We start from the raw sequence: 25,903 nt of genomic DNA, 5'->3' as shown, positions 1-25,903 counted from the left end.
AAAAACACTTAAACAAAAAACCTAGTGAAAAAAAAAATAAAACTTGTGTGTCCTGCATTCATATTTCTCCCAGACCTTCAGCTAACATGTGGAGCTGGGTTTTTACTGCAAAAAATGCAATGATGAAAACCGCAAATGCGCCAGAAAAAGCACCCTAGAGGAAACTGCTGTTCAAATGTTCTCTTCCCTTTCAGCCCATGATCCTGTTAAACTTATATCCTATTTAAAAGCTTTACTAATGAAGGCAACCACTTTATCATAACTATAATGTATTGATTTGCACATTTTGCATGCCCTTGCAAAATGTCCAGGGTCCTCCCACAGGTTGAGTTTATATAAATGACAGCAATCCTGGAAGCACAGGAGAAAAGGATGCATGACAGCACAGACAGAAGCACACAGGGTGAAAGGGTTACTGAGACCAGAGTCTGCCTCCACCTGCTGGATCCTGAATCCAGCACAGCAAGGACAAGCAGCCCCTAGTTCAGGGAGTGACGCCTCTCCATTAGCTCCCAGCTCAAATTACTGAGGAAGGGTGACATTGAAAAGGCAACGAAAGGAACATCATTGGGTTATGGCATGAACACACATCTATATACTGCTAAGCAAACTTCAGCTAGATCCATCTTGGAATTCAGGACTTGGTTACCCTTTATGAGATTCTATACACTACATCAGCCATCAAGACAACCTTCATTACTTGGAGGAGACCAATTGTTGATCTAGCAGGAACAGCGTCAAGGAAACGTGTTCTTCACATCTGAGCAACTTCCATCCTGTTCTCTACCTATGAAGAAAGGGCCTACGCGCTGCCTGGGAGGAAACAGGTCTAATATTTTTGAGTGGGAAGGAATCTGAGGAACACAGCTTGCTCAGAAGATAAAGCTTGTGGCTGTCATTGTGCCAGTATTCATCCAAGTGGAGTGGCAGCAGTGTAAATAAGTAGTATTAGCACAGGTGGAGTAGACTGCATCATTGTCAATCATATCAGCACAGGTGGAGCAGCTAGCTCTCAGGTGCAGTAGCCTACCCTCCGTGCATTAGCACCAGGCCACTACAACCCCCAGCATCTGCAAGGTGCCTTATCGCTCTCATTATCTCGGCAGAGAACTGTGTCCTCCAGAGATCGTGTTTGTTTTCGTTTGTGCCCATGATTGCTGAGCCAGTTCTCCAATTGCTATAGACAATTCCTCCTCATCATCATCACAGTCACTCCCATCCCCAGCGCCTTGCTCTCTGCAGCTCTCTCCTCCTCTCTCCGTCACCTGTTGGAAGACCCGTGCTGTCTCATACCCCCAGACAGTCTCTCTGGAAACCCCTGAGACTGTCTAAAGGGGTCTTACCAGGAGAAATCTATGATTAGTTCGGTGTGCGTCTCATCTTACCGTGGACGAAAGTCTGGGAACAAACCCCCCTCCAAAACATGTCTGAAGGAGGAGATGGCAAAGGGGGAAGACTCTGGCAAGATTACCATCAATGTAGGGGGCACCCGGCATGAGACCTATAGGAGCACCTTGAGGACGCTGCCTGGCACTCGCCTGGCATGGTTGGCGGACCCTGACACCTCCAGTCACTTGGATATTGACACGGAAGAAAACGAGTTCTTCTTTGATAGGCACCCAGGTATCTTCTCCTATGTCCTCAACTACTACCGCACAGGAAAGCTGCACTGCCCAGCGGACATCTGTGGACCTCTGTTTGAAGAGGAGTTGGCATTCTGGGGCATTGATGAGACAGATGTGGAGCCCTGTTGCTGGATGACATATAGACAGCACCGGGAAGCCGAGGAGGCTTTGGATATTTTTGAAAATGTAGAACCTGAAGATGGTGATGAGGAGAAGGACTCCACACCAGAGTTACTGTGTATAGAGGAGAGGCCAGACAGGTCCAGAGGTCGGTGGAAGAGATGGCAGTCCAAGATGTGGGCACTGTTTGAGGATCCCTATTCATCTAAAGCTGCTAGGGTGAGTTTTGTGCTTTGCTATGTTTTGACCCCCCATACTAGGAACTCCACAGCAATGTCCTACAAACCAGATGCTTTCCCATAATGATGTAGAGCTTTAGTAAAAGTAATGAAGGAGATTCAGATATCTAGCTCTGTTCCTCAGACAAACTGGAAGAAAAATATACACTGATATACCTGAATCTTTCTCCTAAACCTTTATCTCTTGTATTGATGGCTGTTGCTGACCAGAAACATAACAGTAATGATTAAAATGATACATGATCTGGCTGTTTGTGTACACAGGATTATAGCAGAATAATTGTAACAATATAAACCATTGCCTACAAACTTCTGTTATGGATTAACATAGTAATGTGCCTGACCATGAATTATTGCTAACCACCAGTCACATCACCAAAAGCATCCACTACATACAATAACATAATGATCATCAATCACAAAAAAAAAAGTTGATGATCATGTTTTGCAGGTATGTAAAATGGTTTGGTTTTTGGCCAGCATATTTGCCAGGGTCAGACAGACCATTGACGCAGCCTGTGCAACTGGGCCCTTTAGGAACTTCAAGGGTCCCTGGAAAAAAACTAAATGTGGCCCCTATATTGTAGGAGGGTCCAGACTGACAGAAGGCAGAGCATTACAAGTAGGCAAGGTCAGCAATACCATAGTGCAGCACAAAGTAGGGCCCTAGCAGAACTAAATAGCACAACACAAACTACGGCCTCAGAGGAAGTACCACAGTGCAGCACAAAATATCTCCTAAAAAGCTGTACCTCTGTGGTGGCCATCTACGGCTGCCACATCCTGTATTTCTCCTCCAGTTGTCTCTAATTAAAGGGAACCTGTCAGAGGCAAAACCCATCCCAAACCGCCAGCAGTAACTTCAAGTAGCCGGCAGTGAGTTTCGAATGATGATTTTCTTACTGCATTCTGATGAGGAAGAAGTATGAAAAATTTTCTTTTATCCTCTGTCCGCGCTATTTTCCAGTCAGGCTTGAAGTCAAGGGGGCAGTAGCCTCTTTAATTCAAGTCAAGGTAATAGCTCCCCCTTCCTTGACCCTTCTTTGACTGACAGCCGGCTGTCGGGCATAAGCGATGTCAGTCACATCGACAGGGCAGGGAAGAGGACGCTGTTACCTTGACTTGAATCAAAGAGGCCGCTGCCCCCTTGACTTCAAGCCTGACTGGAAAATAGCGCGGACGGAGGATAAAATAACGTTTTTCACACTTCTGCCTCATCAGAATGCAGTAAGAAAATCATCATTCGAAACTCACTGTCGGCTACTTGAAGTTACTGCTGGCGGTTTGGGATAGGTTTTGCCACTGACAGGTTCATTTTAAGATGAGGAGCAGGGTTCTTAGGCAGTGAGATACAGGCTACAGCACCAAGCTAGCCCTATCTTTAGCATCATGTCTGGATTTCCTCTAGTAATGACAACTATAGTGCCCCCAGTAGAATGCTCCCAAAGTGGCCAAAGAAAGGGGAAAAAAAAATGCTTAAAGGGAACCTGTCACCAGTTTTATGGTGTCCTAACTAAGGGCAACATAAATAAGTGACTGATTCTCTTAGCAAAATGCTGGGTCACTTTCTTTAATTGATCTACCAACATCTTGTATTGAAAATCTCCAGCTCATAATGATGAGTCATGAATATTTATGAGCTCCTGACTCGAGCTCCTGACTCTCCCCGCCTCACTGCTGCTGATTGACAGTTATTTTCCATATGAATCAGCAGCAGGTGGGCAGGGGAGTGGCTATAGCTCTGAATTAAATAAACGCTGGACTCAATGACATCACGCTGGACTTTGTGTGTATATTATGAGGTAACCATCTGTCACACCAGTAAGTGAATACATCTAAGGCACTTTTTAGTAGTTAATGATTGTATATAATTAGTTAGATTATAATCAAATATCCACATGACAGGTTCCCTTTAAATCCCATTCCAAGTAACCGTCTCCATTGCAAGCGACGGGCCTTTTCCATCCTGTGGCCTGAGATGCCTGTGTTTCTGCGCCAGAGAAGGGCTAAGGCTGCCACTTGACATCGGTGCAGAGGGAAATTTCCCTGTATGTTTTACGGCCAATCCACCCCTACCTTTAGTCAAACGGGTGCATACTATCTTAAAGAAGGCCAAGAGTAACAAATTAACTGGCAACAATCTATAAATGGAGCAAAGTGGGATCACAGGACTAGTTTACCTCCTTCTTATTCACACTTTCTTAAAAAAATCGCAGATATCCATGACAATCACATCTGAGTTAGGCCTCATGCACACGACAGTGTCTGTTTTGTGGTCCACAAATTGCGAATCTGCAAAACACGGATCCCGGCTGTATGCATTCCACATTTTGCAGAACGGAACCTCCAGCCCTTAATAGGGCAGTTATATTCTTGCCCATGATACAAACAATAATAGAATGTGCAATGGACGGAATGGACATGCAGATGCAGACAGCTCACAAAGTGCTTCCGCATCTTTTGCGGCTCCATTGAGGTGAATGGGTCCGCATCCGACCTGCAAAAAATACCGTTCTGATGTGGACCGAAAACACGGTCATGTACGATGTACAGGAGGCCTTAAAGATAGATGAAACTGTAAGCATTCACTTCAACTTACCACCACCCAGTATAGGAATAAATAGTAAGAAAGGTCCCCTTGATCAGTCTTAGAATATTCTGTCGTCTTTCCTCAAACTAAATGGCAAATATCAGATTTGTTTTGTACAATATACCAGTTTTTTTCCGAACAATTTTTTTATTACATGTAAGGCTTGTGAGGCGATGACAGGAGTCATCTATGAGATGAGGGGAGATATGTGTCACCCAGAATGTTGCAGGAAGCATTCTAAAGCGGCTTGCTTACAAGGAATGTGCCACCAAGGTGCCCGGCCTTGGTGGAGTAAAAGCCCTAGTCTAGGTGTCCGCTAAGTTAGCTGATGGACACAAAAAATAGATAGTGTAGCTGGTTCAGCTAGTTCAGGGCGGGCTTTTACTGGGAACAGGCAATGTGTTGGGTGGGTGCCTGTTTCCCAGGTTCCAGTCCGGGACATGAGGCACGCTCATGTCGAGGGATCCTATTTAATACTGCTGCTGGATCTTAGGTGTGTCTCAGTCTGGAGGAAAGGCAGACAGTGTGATGTAACACTGTCAGAGCGTGCTACAACTGTTTGACCTGGCTGCGATCTGGATGTACTGGCAGTACTTTGGATGAAAAAGCCTAAATAAAGAGGACTTTTGTTGAACATTTTGGTGTCCCTGTCTCTGTACACTGGTCAAGTGAGTATGGTTCCCCACAGGCTTCTTTTGAGTATTTTGTGAAATAGGGTTATTGAACATAGTACTCAAGGCCAATTCTTTTTTTTTCTCTACTAGCATCCCCCTTTCACAGACTAATCTTTTTCTTCAAGGTAATTGAAAGAAGCCTTACAAGTAATAAAAAAATGGTTTAAAAAACTGGTATATTGTACAAAACGATCCTGATATTGTCCATTTAGCTTCTGCTTGTCCTAAAACTGTGTTCAGGAGGGCATGTAATTTGAAAGATATCCTTACTCACATCTATGGATGACATCAATGCAAACGTTTGTGTTAAATTTCCATTGACATGGAAAATTAAATATAACATCACCAAAAATGATTTAAATATATGTTTAATGTAAAAACGTGATTTAAACAATAGGTCATTTTCTGATGACACATTCCCTTTAAGAAGAAGGCATCAACATGGAACCAGACATGTGCTATCAGCTAAGAGGTATGTAGTGTTAAATATACAACTAGAGGTTCGTTGACTTGATCAGGGGGTGCAAAAGCACTCACAAACTTACTGTTAGGCTACTTTCACACTAGCGTTCGTCGGTCCGCTCGTGAGCTCCGTTTGAAGGGGCTCACGAGCGGACCCGAACGCAGCCGTCCAGCCCTGATGCAGTCTGAATGGAGCGGATCCGCTCAGACTGCATCAGTCTGGCGGCGTTCAGCCTCCGCTCCGCTCGCCTCCGCACGGACAGGCGGACAGCTGAACGCTGCTTGCAGCGTGCGGGTGTCCGCCTGGCCGTGCGGAGGCGTGCGGATCCGTGCGGATCTGTCCAGACTTACAATGTAAGTCAATGGGGACGGATCCGTTTGAAGATGCCACAATATGGCTCAATCTTCAGGCGGATCCGTCCCCCATTGACTTTACATTGAAAGTCTGGACGGATCCGTACGAGGCTATTTTCACACTTAGCTGTTATATGCTAAAAATAATGCAGACGGATCCGTTCTGAACGGAGCCTCCGTCTGCATTATTATGATCGGATCCGTTCAGAACGGATCCGATCGAACGCTAGTGTGAAAGTAGCCTTATTAAAGCCTCAGTTAAAGATTTGGGTGATGACAGGTTCTCTTTAACAAACTCTTCACATTTTCTCCTTTTCAAGTGTTCATAACAAGAACATACAATAATGTGATTGAGCTGATCTAAAAGCAAATTGCACTGAAGTTCTTACACTGACAGAATCATTGAAACAGACTCTAGTCATCTCACTTTCCTATTGGCTAAATGCCCAGCAATCTGAGTGACCAAAGTTATTGCTCAGGAAACAGGCGGACTGAAGATGCAAATGAAAATGAGCTCATTTTAGGACATGTAAATCAGATACTTGTTGCTCACTGAAACCTCATGCAGACAAGTTTTTGTTCCATAGATATATTTTCCATAATTTGAATGTGTGCAAATGGAAAATCTGTGCTTGTCTCTTCATTTCTCTTGCAGGTAGTGGCCTTTATTTCTCTTTTCTTCATCCTGTTGTCTATTACCACTTTCTGCTTGGAGACCCACGAGGCTTTTATTGTGGACAGAAATGTAACAGAACTGGTCATTGTGGGAAATGTGACGGAAACTTTAGTGGTAAAGGAGATGAAAACAGACCCTGTTTTGACTTACATAGAGGGAGTTTGTGTTTTTTGGTTCACATTGGAATTCATTGTCCGAATTACCTGCTGCCCAGATAAGTTGGTCTTTGTGAAGAACCTACTGAACATCATAGACTTTGTGGCAATTCTACCATTTTACCTCGAAGTGGGTCTCAGTGGCTTGTCATCCAAAGCTGCAAGGGATGTTCTTGGCTTTTTACGTGTAGTTCGCTTTGTCCGGATTTTACGTATATTCAAACTGACAAGACATTTTGTTGGACTACGAGTTTTAGGGCACACTCTTCGTGCCAGCACAAATGAGTTTCTGCTTCTAATCATCTTTTTAGCTTTAGGGGTTCTAATTTTTGCCACCATGATCTATTATGCTGAACGAATAGGTGCAAAGTCTTCAGACCCAACTGGAAGCAACCACACACACTTCAAGAACATTCCCATAGGATTCTGGTGGGCAGTGGTAACCATGACTACACTTGGGTATGGGGATATGTATCCACAGACCTGGTCTGGCATGCTGGTGGGGGCTTTGTGTGCCCTAGCTGGAGTGCTTACTATCGCAATGCCTGTTCCAGTCATTGTGAATAATTTTGGAATGTATTATTCTCTTGCTATGGCCAAACAAAAGCTTCCAAAGAAGAAAAAGAAACATGTCCCTAGGCCTATTCAGCTGGACTCTCCAACTACTGCTAAATCTGAAGACACTTCACATCGTAACAGCACCCAAAGTGAATCCTGCCCATTGGCTGGTGAGGATGCCACTGAAAAGAGGACAGGTAAGATGCACAACAGACATGTGTAATTATAAGGGAATTGTTAGTGGGGCAGATGTTCTCTTGATACCCATGGCTTATACAAAATCTCAGGAATCAAATGCTTGAACATTCATGGCATTACTTTAATTAAAAGATGTTTAATGGGACTGCAGAATCAGACTAGGGTCTAACTCCTGCGCACAGACTCTCACTGCACTAATAATCACAGGTGCTGGACTATGGCAGAGCAATAACAATCACTCCAGGTGGATTAAAGGAGCAATGGTTGCCCTGACATGTCCCTTATTGGCAACAGCTCAAGCTGGAGTGATTGTTATTGCTCTGCCATAGTCCAGCACCTGTGATTATTAGTGCAGTGAGAGTCTGCGCGCTGGCTCTCACTGTTTTGGAGTGGTGTTTGGTGAAATTCCTATACCAATACATCCCCTTGATACCTTTCACCCTGGGATACACATCTTGAACCCTGTGGTTGAATGAGCCCCTTATGCTAGTAGCTTGTGAGATTACACTGACAATCCAGATGGTGGTGCTATTTGGTATATATCAGTGTTTTCACAATTGTTAAAGTCAGTTTTGCACATTATACTGACGGTTGATACCCCTTATTTCTTAAATCAGACAATTAATAAAGACATTATTATTTTGTTTTAGCGCCTATCCCTATGTTATTTGCTCTAACTCCTGGTACCCTGCCAATCAGCTGACTGAAGGGGCCTTGATCTTTGGCCGAGTTCTTCGTAGTTTACCAGGCACAGCTCTGTTATTTCTGCTTGTGTCTGTGCCAGGTTTTGCAGCTAAGTCCCATTCACATAACTAGGACTTGGCTACAGGGTGCTGCAATACCACACATAGTCACTACCAGATTAAAGAGACATGCCTGGTAAACAAAGAATGGGATATGTGTAATCTAGAAAACTCCTTTAAACCTTACATCAACTTACAAGTCACCACCTGTATTCTATTTTTTGGGGAAAGTTCATACACAGGTTTTTGGTGTAAGTTTTTGAGCCAAGGCCAGAAGTGAATCCAACAGGAATGATAAGTACAATCCTTCCTTTTATATTTTGGTTGCTGACGTCAACCCATTTCCTGTCACAAAAAGCTATGTGTGAACCCATCCCCAAGAGTATAATTCTGCTTGTTGACAGTGAAAAGAATCATAACAGCTTAGCTGAACTTCAATAAAATGGGACAGGTAGTTTGTCCTATATCAGAATACTTATAGGGATTTTCTGAGACTTTAATACTGATGACCCATCCTCTGGATAGTTCATCAGTACCTGACCCGACACCTGGGATGCTCGCCAATCAGCTGTTTGAGAAGGCAGCGGTGCATTTCCTAACACGAGCAGATGAGATGTCTAGAAAGTTCATGAGAAGGGGATATCCACGTACTTTATTACAGAAAACAAGGAGCAAAGTCTTAGCAGTCAATCGTGAAACGGTTTTGGGCAGATCCACACGGGTAACGTCAGAGAACAGAATTCCCTTTGTATCCATCTTCGGGGGGTGACAGTGGTGCAATATCCAATATCCTCAGGAAAGATTGTCACATCCTCCATCAAGGAATGCCAACTATGAAGGAGTTTACATCACCCCTGATGATGGCATACAGACGGAGTGTCTGTATATGTGATAAACTGGTCAAATCCGATGTAGGTGGAGCTAGAATGGAAAAACAGACCCTACTGGTGCCGAGAAAAACAGGCAATTTTCCATGTCTATCATGTTGCAATTGTAGTGGGATTATGAAGGGTGATGTTTTCACCCATCCATATAGTGGGAAAACCTTTAAAATTAGGGAATACTATACCTACAGATCTAGGGACGTAATCTACATGATACGGTGCCCCTGTAGCTACATTTATGGGGAGAAACCACTATGGAGCTCAGGGAGCGAATTAACAAGCATAAAAGTACCATTAGGAAGGCCATGATAGAAAAACCGGTAGCGAAACATTTTATTGACTGCGGACACTTGATTAATCAACTCCATTTTTCGTGCTATAGACTCTGTAGGGCCACTGAGGAGAGAGGGGACAAAAGTAAACTGCTTAGAAGGAAGTAATTAAAATGGATCCACACCTAGAGATCATTGCAGCCTTATGGGCTGAATATAGAATTTAATGTAGCCAGTATAGATTAGGGTTGGTGTATGTTCCACATCAGTGTTTTGCATAGTATATGTTTTTATACTAATCTAAGTCCCACCTATGTTAATGATCACAAATTGTCAGAATTGGATTCATCCTAGGTCACCATTTAAGCCCTTTTTGCCATCATCGGGGGTGATGCAAACTCCTGTATGTAGGTTTCGTAATGATAGAACCAATGCCAGTTTTACACTTCGATTGGATCTAGTCTATATTCGCTACGTTGCGATATGGGTATAGATCGCACTTGTGATAACAATGTATTTCTGCTGTGGCCTGAAATCATGTTTTGATCCATACGTGGTTCCGGTATACTGGCGCTGTGGGATCTCCTTGGCAACGCGATGCTTAACTCTGGGACTGCGCAAACGAGTGGCCGTGATCTCTGTGACGCTGCGCTCAGCTGGTTGCTGACGTCAGCTATCGCGGGATCTCGCTCCTGACGTGACTCAGAGCAGAGCCGCTGATGCAGAGACATGCGCAGTACGGAATGGAGGACGCGGACCACAACGAGAAACATGTTATCGACAAGGTGAAGGATAAACACAGGTGATAACTAATTGAAGTATGGTAATGAGAGGAATGTCAAGATCTGTGCAATGATAGGTAGTGAGATATGTGGGTGTGCTTAAGGTTAGCCTCGATTGGCATTAACAATAGTGGGTGGACCGTGATTTTAGTATTTATATGCATATGTGTCATATTGTTTTTATGCTTGACAAAGGCTGTTGTACAGCTGAAACATTGCTCAGTTTTTATATGCTGTGAAGTCCTCAATGAAGATGAAGTGATGGGAGATGCTGCCACCGCTGTTTGATTTCTATCCAGAGGATAGGTCATCAGTATTTAACTCAGAAAACCCTACTGAAAATGACCTACTGTTTAAACCCCATTTTTATGGTTAACATATTTTTTTAGTGAGTGTTTAAAAAAAAAAATCCATGTCTCTATATATAGTTTTTTTTAAAATGTAGCTAATCATGCATTTTTTGCCCTGGCCACTAGACCTAATAATAGGTCATATATTCCTGTTTTGTACATCTTTTTATCACCACAGGCAGAATTACAATGACAAGTAACACCTCTCTATAGATGACACAGATTCTACCATTCACAATACTGTAGGAGATATTACAGCTTATCTTCTCCCTCCTGACCTCTGCACAGGTCACAGAGCTGTCTAGAAAACTCTCCCATATAAGTCAATGATGTCCCCTACTGTGCCAATGAGCCTGTGGCCTGTGTGGCTGCTCTTAAAGAACAGGAAGTCTTGACATATTTAAGGCCGGGTGGCCAGTTTGTAAGCTTCAGGATTTTAGGATTTTTATTTAAATATTGATAGTGACATGGAAAAATAAAAATGAAACATCACTAAAGATTAAAAAAAATGCATTTTAAATAAAAACTTGATTTAAATAATAGTTTATTTTCTGATGACACATTTCCTTTAACAGTGGTTGATGTAAATAAAATGCACTGCTCAGAATGCAGATCACAAGAGATATCTGATTCATTTTGTAAAACAGGGTAGAGAGGTGGAGATATGTTTTCATATATTTTACTATATGAACGCCTTGTGTGGTCATACCCTAAATGTTGCGACTGAGGACAGAAGATTTTTTACACGGTGGGACAAATTTACTAATGCTGTTGCACTTGCAACTTCTCATAATTTGCCACCTTGTAGGTGCATAACGGGGCATCAGGTTTCAGACCTACTTGTAAAGCCAAAAAGAATGATCATGGCTTAACAGAAAGTGGGCAAAACTTGAAATGTGACAGATTACATCAAAATTACGCCAGAATTTAGGAGCAAAGTACCAATGGGTGGCATAAAGTTAGACAAAAGTGCCTACCCATGCTTAATTTATCATAAAGCATGAGCCACTGCAATAAATATGGTGCATCTCTAGCTTGTCTAAAGTTGTGCTGTCTACATTTCTACAGATTTTAGTAAATCTGCTCCAGTGCAAGTCCAGGGCAGTCCCGTTCTCTTGTTGCTCCCAGACATTTGCACTCCACAGTGACAGGACTAACAGTTTTATGTATTCTCTAGGATTTAATAATTGTAACCAGACAGTGGACAGAACTGTGTAGATTCAGCACTGGAGCTAATTATGAACGGATGGTTGGCAGTGGTGCTGGGTGTTGGACCCCTGCAGATCTGATATTGATGACCTATCCTAGGGATAGCTCATACAGTTAAATAATGTGATAGCATTGGCAGGACATATGACGAAATGGGTTGTGCTCAAATACTTCCTAAGTACAATCAGATTTACTACTGACGTTTTCTATGGATATTACATGGATGTGTGCTTGATTTTGTACATTGCTCCTTGCTATGGGATTAGCTGAAATGCACTAATACACTAAATTAGGGTATCCACATACATTTGGCCAGTTGAAAGTTATGTGGATGACAAAATTTTCCTGAAATGTGTATTTATTGTAAGCATGACTACCTCCAGGATTGTTTGTACACCATGGTTTCCAAAGCAAGCGACATTCAGGTTCATGTATTATTAGATCAGGGTCTTCCAAAGAATGTCATTGTCTACATTTCTGTCCATCTGGTAGATCTGAAGTATTTGGGTTACCAAAATAATTCTGATCTGTATTATGTATTCTCATCATGTCTATTTAGTGATCATTGTATTGCATCATGAAATCGATATGACATTGTAAGCTAAGTAAATGTTTCTCAATAAACCCATCTTATGTGTTATAGCATGGTTTATATAGTAAGTAATGCATTTGAAATTATTTTATTAAAGTTCTATATTTCTTTATCATTTCTAGTATGAGGTATTAATATTGTCAACCACTAAACATGACACTCATTAGCACAAAATGTAAAATGCCACGAAATTATGTTAAAAACAGATATTATGTGAGCACATTCTTAATAAGCCTTACTGTAGTATAAGTTAAAAGAACACTAAACAGAAAATATAAAAAGAAATGTAGAAAAAAATAAGAATTTCTTAATTAATCTTGTCTCATTATATTGTAATTAATACTATGAGAAATACAGATGTGTCCACCATTACCTTAGCCTGAATTTGCTTAAGCGCTCAAATTTCTAACAAAACAATATGAACACACTGGGGCACATTTACTAATACAAATTTAGACTATTCAAGTGATTGACAGGGCCAAGGATCCTCATTATTCCGATGCCTGGCCCTGGTTTACTAAGGTTGATCATGCTCTTTAAAGGGAGAGTATCATTGAAAAATGACCTATTTGTTTCCATTGTATTTTTATGTTAAATACACTTTTAAAGCATTTTGGTGATTTTTTTTTGTAATGTTCCATGTCACTATATATATATATATATATATATATATATATATATAAATAAATCCTGATTTCACACTGGCTACTAGGCTTAAAAAATGTCATGACTTCCTGTATTTTGAGAGCAGCTACATGGGTCATAGACATGATCGACAAGAGCTGATCCCATTGACCTATATGGAAGAGTTTTCTAGGCATGTCTTTGTGACCTGTGTAGAGGTCAGGAGGGAAAAGATACTGTAAGTTGTGATATCACCTATTGTGAATGGTGGATCCTGTGAGGTGTTACTTGTCATTGTAATTCTGCCTGTGGTAATAATGATAATGGCTACTGAAAAGCTACCTGTACAGAACAAAACATAATGAACTATTTGATCAGTGTGAAAACTGCAGGTTTAACTACACTTTTAAATATAGATAGTGACATCCACCTGAAAAAAGGTTTCACCTAATTTGCAGTCCACTGCCTGTTGTCAGGTAAGATCCATCCCATGTAACCAAAACACAGAAGATGGCTTACAGGAAATGAGGGTGTGTCATAACTAGCTGAGATCCTAAGCTTGATAAAAGAACTGCTTCTACACAGCTTTTGAAGATTATAGGAGCCTCCTGTGTGTCTGTAATTGTGATCTTCCACTCCTTATCTGTTCTGTGAGCTCCGGAGCTGAAAACAAGCATAGTGGGAAGTAAGAGAAAGGATGTCTCAGCAGTACTGGCAAATTCCAGAGAAGGAATAAACCCCCTGCTTCTGAGTGGACTGCATCTAGCTGTACAACTGAAACAGAGAATAATATGGCTAAAAAAAGACTTTAGGGAAGCCCAAAAAATGTTCCTTCACAGCTATGATTATACAAAAAACGCAGCCATTATGCAAACTTTTTTTTGAAAATTCAGGGATACCTAAACAATAGGTCATTTTCTGATTACACATTCACTTTAAGCCCAACCTTTAGCATGCCTAGCTCCCTCCTAGTAAAAAAAAAATACAAAAGGATAGCAGAAAGATTTCTGATTTCTTTTTGTTTGTATAAAAATCCCCCTGACAAACACTGTGGATGAGTATTTTTACTTTTATTATTTACTTCTATATTTAGTGTTCTTTTTAAGGTGAACTATGTAATATAAACATTTCTCCCTTCAGACGATGTCGTCACTGCAGTGGCAGAGAACTGCAAATACCTTTTGCAAAAAGTGTTATTAATGATTTTAATAATCAAATATATATTGGCAAAGTTCTAATCTGTAAAATAATTGTAGGTGTACAGAAAAAAGAGTTTCAGTTTAAGATGTAGTGATGTTGAGTGCCTATTTTGATCAATGAATGGTGATTGGCTGGGCTAGGTACAGACCCTTTTGACATTCCTCTTATGTACTAGACAAAACATCATCAAATGCTTTCTGCAACTTTAACAGGGTCCTGTTCATTCTCAGAAACATTGGGAAGAACTTAAAGTGGTTGTCTGAGTTATTTTTTGATCTTTGTATGTTTCTAACTAATCAAATGTAAGTGGTTTATAATGCACTTACTTTATCTGCAGTGGCTCCCTTCTCAGATTTCACTGATGATCACATGACCTGTGATGTCAACTTCTCTTCCTGCTTTGATGATGTTTCATGCATAAGCCTGAGAGAGCAGGTCTGTGTCTGTGCATGAGATGTCACTGTGCTTGCCACGTCCACTGCACTGGCTGAGCTTCTGCTCTCTGCCCTGTGTCTCCCTCCCACTGGATTCTTCAGGAAAGTTTAACCCCTTCTACCATCAGCAGCACAGACTCAGGGCTGGAGGCTTTGCTGAGCAGCTGCAGGCAGTGAAGAGTCAAATGCTCAGGATCTTCCCTCCTTATCCTGCAGACACAGAGCTGACAGACTGGAGGAGTTGTGCAGAGAATTGCACAAGAACTGGTAGGGGGAAGATCCTGTGTGTATAAGCAATGTCATTGTAAGGGTCCATTCACATGTCCGCAAAACCCGTTCATTTTCAATGGAATAGAACATGTCCTATTATTGTCTGCAGACATGGACAAGAAAAGGCATTTCTATTATAGTGCCAGCCATGTGTGGTCCACAAAATGCAGAACGCACATGGCCAGAGTCCGTGTTTTGCGGACCCGCAATTTGCGGACCGCAAAACTGTTGTGGACATCTGAATGGACCCTAAAGCTGAGACTTGTAGTCCTATACATACAACATGCTGCTGAGTATACCAGCAGTCAGACATTTCACTCAGGGCAGCATTTTTATTCACTCCCTTTGCAGAGCAGGGGGAGGGGCACAAATTTTCCTGAGGAAAAACTGACAGATTATAGTTATTGTAGGTAAACAAAGGGTCAGAAGAGAACTAGGGAAATTAGGAATTTCTTTTGCCTAAATCTCGCTTAGCTTAGTTATATATTGCTGACCATCAGATTTACTTTGATTTCATTGTAGGCACTGGTGGAGAAGGGGAACTGAAATGGTTCTTATTAGGTCTTTTGTTTTAGAACATGGCCTTTGTCCATTTTTTTATTATCTTGGAGAAAACTTTAAAAGATGGGGTGTCACTGATGTTCAGTATGAGCTATTAAAGGGGTTGTCTCACTTCAGCAAATGGCATTTATCATAAAGACAAAGTTAATACAAAGCACTTACTAATGTATCGTGATTGTCCATATTGCTTCCTTTTCTGGCTTGATTAATTTTTATATCATGCACTGCTCATTTCCATGGTTAAAACTACCCTGCAATCCAGCAGTGGTGGCCATGCTTGCACACTATAGGAAAAGACATCGGCTTATGTACATTCCCACAGTCCTGGCCACCAGAGGGGTTAGATGCTTTTTCATACAGTGTGTAAGTACAGCCACCACTGCTGGATTGCAAGGTGGTCATAACCCCTGGATATGAGCAGAGTATAATGTAATGGAGAAATTAATCTAGCCAGCAAGAAGGCAATATGGAAATTCACAATATATTAGAAAGTGCCTTGTCTTAATGGTGTCTACATGATAAATGTAATTTGCTGAAGTCAGACAATCCCTACATTTTTCAAAATTTTTACAAACACCAATACGACTTTTGCAAACAAGTGAATTGTTTATTTAAACTGATGAAATACAATAAAATGTAAACAATTGATCATATAAAGAGACATGAAGATTCTCATTGGTCTTTGTGTTTCGTTGTTGATAGGACTAGTAATACTTGCCTGCCTTGGAAATATTAAAAATGAATACTGGTCACAACATGTTCTACATTGAAAATATTTAATTTAAAGGAACTCCTGATTTTGCAGCTGACCACGGTTGGTTTGAAATTGTGGTCAACTGGTGACTGTTGTTTGCCCAGTGTTCAATATGTACTCTAAACTTTTATGAAGATTGGCATTTTTCTAGCATGATGTAAGAAATTGTTGTTTGGGAACCGAAAGATCGACACGGCCATGTGTACGAAGCCTTAGACAATCACTGATACCCATTTATTTCACTGAAGGTCTACAAATCACAGCAATATAAGCCGCCATGACTGCTGACAGAATCCTAGAGAATAAAGATGTCAGGGCTGCCTATACTGTAGCTATATTTAAATAAGTACATGAAGTATATTATATATACAGTATATATATCAAAAGTTAATTTATTTCAGTATAAAGTAAAACTCATTATATAGATTCATTACACACAGTAATCTATTGCAAGCATTTATTTATTTTAATGTTGATGATTTTGGCTTACAGCTATTGAAAACCCAAATGCCAGTATCTCAGAAAATTATATTATTATAAAAGACCAATTAAAAAAATAATTTTTGATACAGAAATGTTGGCCTACTGAAAAGTATGTACAGTATATGAACTCAATACTTGGCCAAGGTTCCTTTTGCATGAATTACTGCATCAATGCGGCATAACGGCAATCAGCCTATGGCACTGCTGAGGTGTTATGGAAGCCCAGGTTGCTTTGATAGCGGCCTTTAACTTGTCTGCATTGTTAGGTCTAGTGTCTCTCATCTTCCTCTTGACAATACCCCATACACTCTTTAAGATTTAGGTCAAGCAAGTTTGCTGGCCAATCAATCACAGTGATACTGTGGTTTACTAAACCATGTATCGGTACTATTGGCAGTGTGGGCAGGTACCAAGTCCTCCTGGAAAATGAAATCAGCATCTCCAAAAAGCTTGTCAGCAGAGGGAAACAAGAAGTGCTCTAAAGTTTCCTGTTAGATGGCTGTGCTAACTTTGGACATGATATAACACAGTGGACCAGAACCAGCAGAAGACATAGCTCCCCAAACCATCATTGACTGTGGAAACTTCACACTGGACCTCAAGCACTTTGGATGGTGTGCCTCTCCAATCTTCTTGCAGACTTTGGGACCTTGATTTCAAAATGAAATGCAAAATTTACTTTCATCTGAAAACAAGACTTTGGAACATTGAGCAACAGTCTAGTGCTTCTTCTCCTTAGCCTAGGTAAGACGTTTCTGATGTTGTCTCTGGTGAGTAGCTTGACACAAGGAATGTGACAGTTGTAGCCATATTCTGGATACGCCTGTGTGTAGTGGCTCTTGAAGGTCTGCAGCCGCAGTCCACTCCTTGTGAATCTTCCCCAAATTCTTAAATGGCCTTTTCTTGACAGTCCTTTCAAGACTGTGGTTATCATTGTTGCTTATGTCATTTTCTACCACACTTTTTCCTTCCATTAAACTTTCTTTTAAAGTGGTTATATAGGAAATGATAATAATGACCTATCCTCACCATAGGTCATCATTACTATATCAGCGGTAGTCCAAGTCCCGGAACCTCCGCCGATCAGCTGTTTCACGGAGCCACTGCATTCACCAGAGCTCTGGTGAGCAATGCAGGCTCCCAGCAGCTTTCCAAGGACAGTGCCATACATTGTATAGCGGCAGTACTTGGTATAGTAGTTCAGCCCCTTTGATTTAAAGGAGGCTGAACTGCAACTAGGCCATATGACCGATTTACAATGATGCCACTGGCCTAGAAAAAAGCTGCAGCATTTATGGCCTCTTCTAATAGCTGATCCGCTGGGATCCCAGGTGTCACACCTGATACTGATTACCTATCCTGAGGATAAGTCATAAATATAATTTCCTGGATAACCTCTTTAATATGCTTGGATACAGCATTCTGTAAACAGCTAACTTCTTTAGTAATGACCTTTTGTAGCTTACCCTCCTTGTGGATGGTGTCAATGACTGTCTTCTGGACAACTGGCCAGCCATCTTTCCCATGATTGTGTAGCTTATTGAACCAGACCGTAGGGAAATTTAAAGGCTTAGGAAACTTTTGCAGATGTTTTGTGTTGATTATCTGATTAGAGTGTGACAAGAGTGTCTACAATATTGAACTTTTTCAAAATATTCTAAGACACTGGCTTTTGGGTTTTCATTAGCTGTAAACAATAATAATCAACATTAAAAGAAATAAACACTTAAAATAGGTCAGGCTGTGTGTAATTAATCTATATAATGTATGAGTTTCAGTAATTGAATTGCCAAAATAAATTAAAGGTGTTATCCAACCCCTATAACAACCCCCATAATGCCCAGACCCCTCAGATAGGTTACAATTACCCCGCTGCCCCTCACCCGCATCGCTCCTGATGCACCTCGTGATGCGCATCAAAACATCCGGGGGGAGCAGCCAATAGCAGGCTGCGATGGGGACGAACTTCCCTAGCATCAGCTGCAATGCTATGGAGGCTCGTTCCTGTCACGGCCTGCTATTTGTTAATGCCCCCTACCCCCTGTCACCAGATGTTTTGATCCACACGGGGAGATGCAGCGGCGGCTGTGTGGACATCAGGAACGAAGTTGGTGCCAGAGAGTGGGGTAAGTATAACCTATCTGAGGGGCCTGGGCATTGGATAACCCCATTCACTTTTTGATTGTATTTTAATAAATTGTGTTGCACTATAGTGTGTATATATATATATATATATATATATATATATATATATATATATATATGTATTGTGACACAGTGAGAGGTTAGGTCTGGGAAATCAGGTATTTTCCTCCCAGCATGTGCTGCTGGGCTGATTTATAGCCAGGTGAGGTCAAATACCAGACCGGATTTTAAATGCCATCCCGGGTTTTGGCAGCACCTGGCTGTCCCTAAATAGGCAGCTGGGATCAGAAGACATGTCTCTGTGTTGGGATCTGGGAGCCTTGTGTCTGGATGAAGGTTTGCTACCTGTTTGGCATAATAACAGGTTGGTGCTGCTATGAGCAAGGACTCTGAGGCAGAATTGCCACATGGTGTGAATTACCACCAACACCGCAAGGTGACTTTTTGTTTGAATATGACTGTTTGTTTTGTCATTTGTCTAAAGTGTGAATAAAACACTGAACTGTTTGATCCAAAGAACTTGTTGTTGCCTCTATACTGTGTCCTCTAATCCTGTCTACCAGAGTGAGTACCCATTAGATATACAGTACAGACCAAAAGTTTGGACACACCTTCTCATTCAAAGAGTTTTCTTTATTTTCATGACTACGAAAATTGTAGATTCACACTGAAGGCATCAAAACTATGAATTAACACATGTGGAATTATATACTTAACAAAAAAGTGTGAAACAACTAAAAAAAAAGTCATATTGTAGGTTATTCAAAGTAGCCACCTTTTGCTTTGATTACTGCTTTGCACACTCTTGGCATTCTCTTGATGAGCTTCAAGAGGTAGTTACCTGAAATGGTCTTCCAACAGTCTTGAAGGAGTTCCCAGAGATGCTTAGCACTTGTTGGCCCTTTTGCCTTCACTCTGCGGTCCAGCTCACCTCAAACCATCTCGATTGGGTTCTGCTCCGGTGACTGTGGAGGCCAGGTCATCTGGCGCAGCACCCCATCATTCTCCTTCATGGTCAAATAGCCCTTACACAGCCTGGAGGTGTGTTTGGGGTCATTGTCCTGTGGTAGCCATGCTGGTTCAGTATGCCTTCAATTTTGAATAAATCCCCAACAGTGTCACCAGCAAAGCACCCCCACACCATCACACCTCCTCCTCCATGCTTCACGGTGGGAACCAGGCATGTAGAGTCCATCTGTTCACCTTTTCTGCATCACACAAAGACACGGTGGTTGGAACCAAAGATCTCAAATTTGTACTCATCAGACCAAAGCACAGATTTCCACTGGTCTAATGTCCATTCCTTGTGTTCTTTAGCCCAAACAAGTATCTTCTGCTTGTTGCCTGTCCTTAGCAGTGGTTTCCTAGAAGATATTCTACCATGAAGGCCTGATTCACACAGTCTCCTCTTAACAGTTGTTCTAGAGATGTGTCTGCTGCTAGAACTCTGTGTGGCATTGACCTGGTCTCTAATCTGAGCTGCTGTTAACCTGCGATTTCTGAGGCTGGTGACTCGGATGAACTTATCCTCCGCAGCAGAGGTAACTCTTGGTCTTCCTTTCCTGGGGCAGTCCGCATGTGAGCCAGTTTCTTTGTAGCGCTTGATGGTTTTTGTGACTGCACTTGGGGACACTTTCAAAGTTTTCCCAATTTTTCAGACTGACTGACCTTCATTTCTTAAAGTAATGATGGCCACTCGTTTTTCTTTACTTAGCTGCTTTTTTCTTGCCATAATACAAATTCTAAAAGTCTATTCAGTAGGAATATCAGCTGTGTATCCACCTGACTTCTCCACACCGCAACTGATGGTCCCAACCCCATTTATAAGGCAAGAAATCCCACTTATTAAACCTGACAGGGCACACCTGTGAAGTGAAAACCATTTCAGGTGACTTCCTCTTGAAGCTCATCAAGAGAATGCCAAGAGTGTGCAAAAGCTACTTTGAAGAACCTAGAAAATGACATATTTTCAGTTGTTTCACACTTTTTTTGTTATGTATATAATTCCACATGTGTTAATTCATAGTTTTGATGCCTTCAGTGGGAATCTACAATTTTCATCGTCATGAAAATAAAGAAAACTCTTTGAATGAGAAGGTGTGTCCAAACTTTTGGTCTGTACTGTATATATATATATATATATATATATATATAAATATATATATATATATATATACACACACACACACACACACACATATGCACACAGTAGATCCTCAAGTTACAATATTAATTGGTTCCTGGATGACCATTGTAAGTTGAAACCATTGTTACTTGAGTACCTAACTCTATGGAAAACTAGGAATTGGTTCGAAGGCCTCAAAATGTCATCCTAAAATAAGAATAAAAACTAAGATTTAAGAATAATAAGTAGATAACTAAAACAGATAAAGCAATTCCTTACATATATTAGTGAGGAATAGCTGCTGGAAGCTGGAAGTTACTTTCTATGATAAGGATAGGAGGTTCTTCAGGGTATGTATAGCATACTGTGTACCAGAAATATAAAATGGAGCTGCCCACACCTGTCTTCCAGACCAACAGCTCATCTTGGCACAGAACAAGGGCAGTACAAGCCATATTTTACTGAATTGTACTGTAAAGACGAGCTACTAGACAACCAATATTTATATTTTACAAGAGAAATGCCCAGGTTGGTCAGTTAAATCTGAGTTTGAAGCATTGTATGTTGTGTCTAGATATTTAACTTCAATGGTCTCTCATGGGCTATCATAAATTGAAAACATTGTATAATGAGGTCATTGTATCTTGAAGGACTAAAATAAAAATAAAAAACTGTTGAATGTATAACTGTGCCTCATTTGCAAACATGCATGTATACATATATTGTCTCCCACCCATAAAGGACATCTGAGTCTGAGACACATTCGATCTTTTCATCAATTTTAGACTTTATACACATACAATTGGAGGCACAATGGGATAAAGAAGCCAGAAGCCAGCTATGGGCCCATACTGTATCTTCACGATTTTCCTGATGAATTTGCAAGATAAAAATGTACTTATTTTGCAGGGATTCTACCCAGTAGATCTATAAAGCAGCACGCAGAATACATATCAGTCTCTAATATGGCTCAGGTAAATGTATGAGCCCTAACAATATCTGATCTCATATCTTCATACTTTTTGTAGTAGTGTGTTTAACCAACAATTTATAGATTTTTCTGCGATAAGAAGCTTACAGTAATAAAGGTCTAGATTCACTTTTACTGAAGTAGGGTAAGTGTAGATATGACATTGAATAATTCAGCACTGTAATATTATTGGAGGAACCGGTCAACAACATTTCTATCCTAAAAATGTAGCATATACAAGTCTAAAAAGTCACCATGGATGGTATGTACTGTGGGATTTTTCTCTAGAAAAAAAATGAGGACGGTGCGCTCACCTGGCTGTAAGATGGGAGAAGGCACGGACAACGCCGGTAACCTAGGCGTGAAGGCAGATATCCAAATAAAATGGGAAAAAGTCCAGCTTCCAAATAATCGTAGTAACTATTAATTCAGTGCATTAAAAACCAGAGACAGTCCATGTCTACGCATTTTGGATCTTGTAGTATTGATCCTTATTCATGACATAAAAAAGACCGTATGATCAGGATTAAATAGTGGCCAGCTAAAAAAAGCAGGTGACCAAAATTAACCATAGCCACACCTCCATACGCATTTCTTACTAGAGTACATAGAACATATAAAAAGCCATAAAAGCATCATGCTATAAAAAAACACAAAGAAATTGAAAAGGATCAATAATGTAGTATTAAATCATGTTTGCGATTTAAACCATTGGGAATGCAGGAGCCCATACAGAAAATCAAAAAGGATTCGCTGTTTAAAAGGTTAACTCTTTCCAGACCTTGTACTTGCATGCCTCTAGTGTCACCTCCATGGACTGCCACATAGTGTGAACTGGCCGCAGAGACATTTCTGATTCGAGCATGCGGAATATCAAAAATGTGTCTGCATATCCAGATTTTTTAACTATTAATAGTGCAGCCAACATATTGTCCACAGCAGGCTTTAGGGGTCCTGTTTCCCAATCGTGCGGCTCTCAGCCCTCCAGCACGGCATAAAGCCTCAGGTCCCAAACACAGAGACCTCTCTGCTGAGCCCAGCTGCCTATTTAAGGACAGTCAGGTGCTGCCAAAACCCGGACTGGCACTTAAACTCCGGTCCGGTATTTGACCTCACCTGGCTGGAAACCAGCCCAGCCGCACATGCTGGGAGGAAAATACCTGCCTTGCCAGACACAAGTACCAAGAGGGTTTTCCTCTTTTTTTTTGTTCCCACTAATTGTATTGCCTTTTCCTTCTATTAGCTACAGAGGAAGGCTACACTATAAGGGGGAATATATCAATTGGTGTGAAAAGGTTGCAAATTCTGTTGCAAGTGTTTTGTTCTACACAAAAATGTTTAACTTTTTGCTGTTTTAAAATACCCTAGAAAAAGTGGAAGGAAAAGTACAGTATCTGTGGTTCTCATGATCGTGCCCCCGCAGGAATGTAAAATAATAACTATGTCATGATGTATCTATCACTATCTGTCTTAAATGCAGAGAAATACAAATTGTGAAAATTGCTAATTTCTCCAAATTTTGGGTAAATTTGGGATTTAAAAAAAATAGAAATAAAGGTGAAATATATGAAATAAAATGTAACACTGTCATAAAGAACAATGTGTCAAGAGAAAACAGTCTCAGAATGGCTTGGATCCAAAATTATTACTACATAAACAGACATGTAAAATTTGCACAAAAAAAAAATGGTGACAACTGTCCTGGGGTAGAAGGAGTTAAAGATGCACTAAATTTATCAAACTATTTGCAATATTTGAAAAGAATTATCATAAAGTAAGCCAAGGCAGACTAAAGGAAAAACTGACTTAAAAAATTACCCTCATGATACATTTTTCCGTATTAATTTATTTTTTACTTGTCACTTTATGCTTACGTTCATTCACACTAGACATTTGGAAATAACCAAATAATCTTTGCATTGAAGCGAAACCAATGAGCCATAGATTCTAGCGAACTGCATTAATATAACCTGTATTGCTATTTCACCTGTAGTGTGAACTGTCCCTGTGAACTGAAATGCTGTTACTGTGAACTACAAACTTAAGTAATCTTCATTACAAAGGATGTGTACAACAGCTATTATTACACTGCATCAATTTGCTCTTCAAAATTCTAAATTCTGTGCCAATTGATTCTTAAATATATCCTTATAATGGTTACAGTATTTTCATTACAGAGCATATAGACCAGCATATAGACTTTAATAATAGTCAGCCTGCTTCCATCTGCCTCTAGAGGGAGTTTAGGAGCTAACCACATAATGCAAAATGTAGACAGTGTAAGCTGCGCCAAATTTATCACAGCGCCCCACACAGTATGATATATTTAATGCATGGCTAGACACCTTTGTCTAACTCTAACTTTACACTCACTATTGGCTGGCTTACATTATTGAATCTTAAAAGGGTTGTCCGGTACTTGGATATCGTGGGAATATTTTCAGGGTAGTCAATCAATATCTGATCAGTAGGGGTCCGACACCCCGCACACCCGCCAATTAGCTGGTAAGTGGACCTTCCCATTGAAGTGAATGGGAGCAGCAAAGGAACAATCAGCTCAGTCCACTACACAATAGATAGAGCTGTGTAGCTTCAGCTCCCACTTCTGGCACTGAAGCTACTGCAGAACATCTGTTTGGTAGCGGTGTGGGGAGTTGTACCTCCGCCAAACAGATATTGAGGATTGGCCATTAGAATAAAAGTACTGGACAATACCTTCAAGTCAAACCCTCCTTTCTGCTGAGCATCGCCCCATTGTCAAGCTGCAATACCAACATAGGTGAGCTAGGTTAAGAGATTTATTCTTTTTACTGCTTTCGTTTCATACATAGGTCTAAAACTTGATATCACATTGTTTGCCTAAAATGCTCAAAATTTAGTTACATTTTACAACAGTCTAGGCACAATCACATTAGTAAATTTGCCCCATTGAGCTCAATAAACAACAAAACAAAAATCTCCATGCGGGAAGCTACTGTCTTAATGTTTCTGCAGGAGATTTGAAGTTTTTATGATGAAAACAGAGCTGAGACTATTCAACCCCTTGATGACAGAGGAATTTAGCATTTTTGTGTTTTTAGCTGGCTGCCTTCTTAAAGCCATAGCTCTTTTTATTTTATATAGCTGTATAAGGACTTGTTTTTTTGCGGGACAAGTTGTAATTTCTAATGACACCATTTAATATTACATAGGATGTAGTGGGAAGCTGGAAAACAATTCCAAAAGTGGTGGAATTGGAAAAAAAATTATTCCTCCACAATTTTATGGGTTTTATCTTAAAGCGTTCACTATGTAGTAAAACCGACTTGTTCTCTTTGTTCTCCAGATCAGTACGATTATAGTGATACCACATTTGTATAGTTTTTCTTCCGTTTTGGCCTCATGCACATGACCGTGCCGTTTTTGCGGTCCGGAAAACCGCAGATCCGCAAAAAAAGGAGGCCGTCCGTGTGCCTTCCGCAATTTGCGGAACGGAATGGGCGGACCATTGTAGACATGCCTATTCTTGTCCGCAAAACGGACAAGAATAGGACATGTTATATCTTTTTTGTGCTGTCCACATCTTTTGCGGCCCGATTGAGGTGAATGGGTCCTCATCCGAGCCGCAAAAACTGCTCAGATGCGGACCATAATTACGGTCATGTGCATGAGGCCTTTAATAGTGAAAAAAAAATAATATCTTGAAAACAATTAGTTTTTTCTTTTCATTGTCATATTCTGACCCCTATAATTTTCTAGTAGTTATATTTACGGAGCTGTGTGAGGACTCATTTTCTGCAGAGTGATCTGTACCTTTCATTGATACAATTTTGGGGTGTGTATGACTTTGTGATCACTTTTCATTCTTTTTTGTG

At 40.7% G+C, this 25,903-nt stretch overlaps 1 protein-coding gene across 1 annotated transcript in view; it reads left to right on the top strand.

Moving 5' to 3' along the window:
* Positions 1-826: 826 nt before the first annotated feature.
* KCNC4 (potassium voltage-gated channel subfamily C member 4) overlaps positions 827-25,903 on the top strand; it is a 99,619-nt gene continuing 74,542 nt past the window's right edge. Inside the window, exons 1-2 of the mRNA XM_044286193.1 lie at positions 827-1,964; positions 6,720-7,650. Of these exons, the coding sequence (XP_044142128.1) occupies positions 1,356-1,964; positions 6,720-7,650 (1,540 nt within the window). The 5' untranslated portion in view covers positions 827-1,355. The remainder of the gene's footprint in view (positions 1,965-6,719; positions 7,651-25,903) is intronic.

The sequence above is a fragment of the Bufo gargarizans genome, chromosome 3 (assembly GCF_014858855.1).
Source record: "Bufo gargarizans isolate SCDJY-AF-19 chromosome 3, ASM1485885v1, whole genome shotgun sequence".
Classification (NCBI taxonomy): domain Eukaryota; kingdom Metazoa; phylum Chordata; class Amphibia; order Anura; family Bufonidae; genus Bufo; species Bufo gargarizans.
The sequence above is the reverse complement of the archived record's forward strand: the minus strand, read 5'-3'. Positions and strand labels throughout refer to the sequence as shown.